The sequence below is a fragment of the Halyomorpha halys genome, unplaced genomic scaffold, assembly GCF_000696795.3.
Source record: "Halyomorpha halys isolate HHAL.00 unplaced genomic scaffold, Hhal_1.1 Scaffold183.1, whole genome shotgun sequence".
Classification (NCBI taxonomy): Eukaryota; Metazoa; Arthropoda; class Insecta; order Hemiptera; family Pentatomidae; genus Halyomorpha; species Halyomorpha halys.
The window spans coordinates 227,021-232,014 of record NW_027114717.1 but is presented as its reverse complement, the minus strand read 5'-3'; the positions used below and the strand labels follow the sequence as shown (position 1 = coordinate 232,014).

General features: G+C 31.2%; 1 protein-coding gene across 4 annotated transcripts in view; it reads left to right on the top strand.

Moving 5' to 3' along the window:
• Positions 1 to 4,994, top strand: part of LOC106679193 (UDP-glucosyltransferase 2) — an 83,297-nt gene that overhangs the window by 76,839 nt on the left and 1,464 nt on the right. For all 4 annotated transcript variants that reach the window (XM_067051880.1, XM_014418207.2, XM_067051879.1 and 1 more), the window contains exons 3-5: positions 1,949 to 2,220; positions 2,411 to 2,627; positions 3,851 to 4,070. In XM_067051880.1, the coding sequence (XP_066907981.1) occupies positions 1,949 to 2,220; positions 2,411 to 2,627; positions 3,851 to 4,070 (709 nt within the window). The remainder of the gene's footprint in view (positions 1 to 1,948; positions 2,221 to 2,410; positions 2,628 to 3,850; positions 4,071 to 4,994) is intronic.

Below are 4,994 nucleotides of genomic sequence, written 5' to 3'. Positions count from 1 at the left end.
TTTTGTATCACGAAGTTATTATAAACAATGAAACTTGGTTAGCCTGCTTTTTGGATAAACAAAACAAATTAACAATCTTAAAATGATATATAAAATAAACATATTAAAAACCCTTTATACATCAAAATATATTATTTACTCAAAAAGAGCATATTACAATATACTCTTTATTCTTATGTTACGCAACCCTCCCTGATCCATAACAATAATTAACATTATAAATTAAAGATGAAATATTGAAGCATATTAGAATTGAGAATTGGATATGACTAAATAGAATGGACCTTGAAATTATTAAAGATAAAAAAATTTTCTAAGCTCAATCTTACACTAAAAACCAGCTCTTCCCTCAATATCTATTAAAAATAAATAAATTAAAAGCTAATACATATTATGTAATAATATTTATAGTGAAATTACACAGGGTGTTTCAGGGCTGAATATTATTACCAAAAGTATGAATTGTCATAAATGAAAATTTTCATTGTTGTGAATTACATATTTAGGTTATAATAAATAAATTAATATGTATTCCAACTACTTTATTAAAGAAATGTAAACATTAAAATTTATATTAAGTGTTGTTCAAAGTGATTACCTTAAGCATCAGGACAGACTTGGCATCATTCTTCCACAGCAGTAATGGCTGAGTGGCTTGAGATAAGTGTTATGCTCTCCAGGAGAGACAACTGGATTTTTCGCTTGGGCTAAATTTTTTTTTAATATTTATTTATTTCTATTTATAACTGTACATTATAATACATTTAGTAAATTTGATCTCAGTTAAATTGGAGTGTTACAGGTGTGTAGAGAAACTATCAATTGGTAGCACTCTAATGACGTTTTACATTAGCAGGTCTCGTGGCCATCTTCTTTTTAGGTGTCTTGGAGGATTGTCTGGAATGGAGGAAGCAAAGTTAGAAACTAGTGAGTTTGGGTGGTTAGGGAGTTTGTAATGGAAGGAGTGATATCTGGTTCGGGTTAGATTGGTTACATATGGAATATTAAGGTCTTTATGTATGATTTTATTTGTGACAAAGTAAGGAGCGTTGAGGATTTTGGATTGCAATGATTGGATACAAGAGGAATTCAAAGGTTTAGTGGAGGCCCAAAGCTCAACTCTGTATGTCCAGATAGGCTTTATTATGGTCATGTAGATCAGTCTTTTTTAATGAATTGGAAGTTTAGACCGTTTGTCTAGTAAGTGCTGTAATACTCAGAATCGACGTGCAGTTTCCTGTCTTTTTAGTCTTGTGTGAGGATTCCAGGTTAGTCGTTTGTCCAGATGTAGTCCAAGGTAGCGGATCTGTTCGACTAAATTTAAAAATTCATTAAAACAAAAACTGTATGAAATCGTAGACCTCAATTTTTTATGAAGAACGATAATTGAAACTAGTTTATCAACAATAACACATGTTCAGTGCCATTCAGCCACTGCTACTGTAGACAAAAAATGTCTTAATGCTTATCACTTTAGGCTACATTTAATATGAATGTTAATGTTTACATTGCATTAATTAAGTTGATAGTATACTTTTAAATGTATTTATTATAACCTAAATGATTCATAACAATACTTAGACTTGAACAGCTACTAAACAAAGAGTTAACAGACTCACCTTCATAAGGAATTTTTTTCTTGTTTTGAGGTCCTTAATTCATATTTTTAGGTAGAACACTTTAGTTGGTCAATGTAAGGGCGAAATACAGTTTTTGAAAGCTAGAATTTAACTATCATTATCTGCTGCAGAAACAAATGATCAGCATGATAAATGAGGCTGTAGAACCAATAAAAAAATCCAAGGAACTTGAACCTCACCTGAGGACTGCCCATCAATGACAGGAGAGCCTCATCTGAGCCCCTTTAACACTAAATTTGATAAACATTAAAACTGGTTAAAAATATTATATTTTTTTGGATACATACTAATGAACTCTTATTTTTCAGGCCGGTCTTACCGAATGAACTTCTTCGAGCGGGTGTTGAATACTATAGAATTTTGGGTGTCGAGAGTACTCCACAAGCTGCTCATAGACAGGAATGCACAGGCTGTAGCGGAGCACTACCTAGGACCTCTACCTCCTCTTTCAGAAATTGCTTCAAATACCTCTCTCCTTTTGCTTCACACACATTTCAGCTTCCTTGGTCACAGCCCGCTGCCTGCTTCTGTAGTAGAGGTTGGAGGCCTCAACCTGAAACCTCTCAAACCATTGACACCTGTAAGAAATGTTAAATTTTTTTTATTTCATATTTATTATTATTTTTTTTTTTTTATGACAAAAATCTCACTTTGAATTATAAGCCAATAAAATCTATCTATCTATCATCCTATCATCTACATTCTTTGAAGATGGCTAAGGAGATATTGTCCCTGTGATCGTTGTTATATAGTAAATTCTAATCTTTTAGGATGTAGAAAAGCTGTTGAATGATTCGAATGGTGCAATTTACTTCAGTATGGGATCAGTGTTGGTTGGAAAATCTTTACCAGAAAATAAGAAACAGATGTTTGTCAATGTGTTAGCTGCAACTGGGAAAACTGTTTTATGGAAGCAGGAAGAAACGGTTAAAAACAAACCAAGTAATATTATCACCAAGCCTTGGTTTCCCCAAAGAGATATTCTTCGTAAGTATTATTCTCATTTGTAAATTTTGCATTTAACAAATTATTAATTAGAAATTAATATAAAATACGAATTCAAGCTATTTTATACTCCTTCATTCTGTCCAGTGAGGATATAGTTTATTTTGACCTGAGATTATTTGATTAGAGAATTTGACTGAACATTCAAATTTCACAAATAATTTTTCAGCATAAGAAACTTCATTATGATCTGATTTGACTGGTACTGGCAATGAAGATAGCAATGAATCAATTCTTAATCCTTGAATTTTGAAGAAATGTTGGTTAGAATCTTTTAAAATAAAATCACTGATTTTTTTTTTTCATTTTGCTCTACAGACTTTGTAGATCTTTGCCCACCCCAACCAGCCTTCTCCATGCCTGCCTATATTGGGCTACTACTTTCTAGTTCGCTGCTTGCTGCTCTTTGGCATCATTGTTGATTCTGACTATTCATCTGGTTTTTGGCCTCCCACGTGGTCTCTTGGCAACTATACAGACATTTGTTGTGTAGAGGCGTCCTAATGGATTACTTCGAGCCACATGTCCTGCCCATCTTAACCTCCTTAAGCAGTTCACTGTTTGTTCTCCTCCTCCATATGGTAAGGCTCTGATCCCAGATCGCTCCTGTAATTGAACGGAGAACTTTCCATTCAAATCTCTCGATTCAGCTTTCTAGGGTGCCTGTTAGAGCCCAGGTCTCTCAGCCGTTTATCAAAGCTAGCTTTATCATGGCATCGTACACCCTTAGTTTCAGGTTTTTGGAGATTTTTCGGGATTTCAGTACACCTGACAGAGAAAAGAAGTTGTTTGCGTTTATTGATGTTATTGTGGAGCCGAGGTATTTGAAATTGTCAATTTTCGGAAATGATTTGACATTCATGCAAATGGTGGATTTTTTGGCTTATAATCATATACTTTGTTTTATCTTCATTTACTTACAAGGTGATTTCCTCTGCTTCTCTTAATAGAGTCTTTGCAAGTTATTCTATGTCATCTGCATACACCAGGACTTTATGTTTCATTCCGACGTGCATCTAATTTAATATAACATATGGTTATTTAAAAAAAGTAATCTGCTACAACATTTTTTAAAAATATTTATATGCACTTATGACTTTGAGATACTAATTTTATTTAGTTTTTTTCATTGTTTAAAATTGTGCAATTTTCCATATTAAACCACAAAGTGATAGTAGATTGCAAATACTAAATTATTTTTTTAGAACACCCAAAGGTAGAATTGTTCATATCCCACTGTGGTAACCTGGGACTCACGGAGGGTGTGGATGCAGGAGTTCCTGTCATATGTATACCCATGTACGGGGATCAGCATAGAAATGCCAAAGCTGCTGAAGACAAAGGAATCTCTATTTTCCTTGATTACGGATCTTTGACAGAAGACAAACTTCGATCTGCTGTAAATGAGATTCTCACAAATAAAAAGTAATTATATTTATATATTATATTTTTTAAAATATATTGAAATCATAAATTACCTATCGAGAAATGAAGAATAACAAAATGAATCAGTTAGTACAATCAGTTTTTAAGAATAATATGGTAGGGAATATTTTAGATAAGAGATGATATAATCATTAAATAAAAATTTTAATTACAATCATTAACCCATAACGTGACCCTCACTCACTTTATTAATTATGTATACCACATCTCATTGCACATACGTTTTTCTTTATTTTTTGTATTACTCCAATTTTAAATAATTTACAATTTTGTATTTGTATTTATTCAGTTGATTCTCATATCTATATTATTTTCTTTTTTCATTTTTAATATTAATGCTACTATATTCCCTCCATATTATTATATAGTTTTAATATTCTTATAATATTACAGCATTTTCTTCAATACTACTTATGTACCTGTATTTTCTGTTATCTTCTTATGTTTTTTTTTCTGCTATTCCATTTAATCATTATAGTTGTTATTTAACTTATGTAAATTATTTAATTGTACCAACGTTTTGGCAAGAGTTTCTAGCCTTCATCAGGGCTAAGAACAGAACAAGATGACAACCAATGATTATAGAAAAGAAAAAAGAAAATATAAATAAAATGACATAAAGTAAATAATTTTACAGGATGGAATTAATAAAATAAAGTGATGAGAGAAGTGGAAAATAAAATGTATACATAGGTAATTGAATAAGTAGGTAAAATAACATAATTATGGAAATAAAATGAAAATGAAGTTATATAATGCGAAGAAATATGAATATGTTAGTTATTAATAATTTAAAAATTAAATTATGGAAAGAAAAATAAAATTGAGAGAAAGAAAGTATATGTAACCATAATAATTGATAAATAGGCAAAATATAAGTAAAGTTTAAGAAAAGAAATGAAT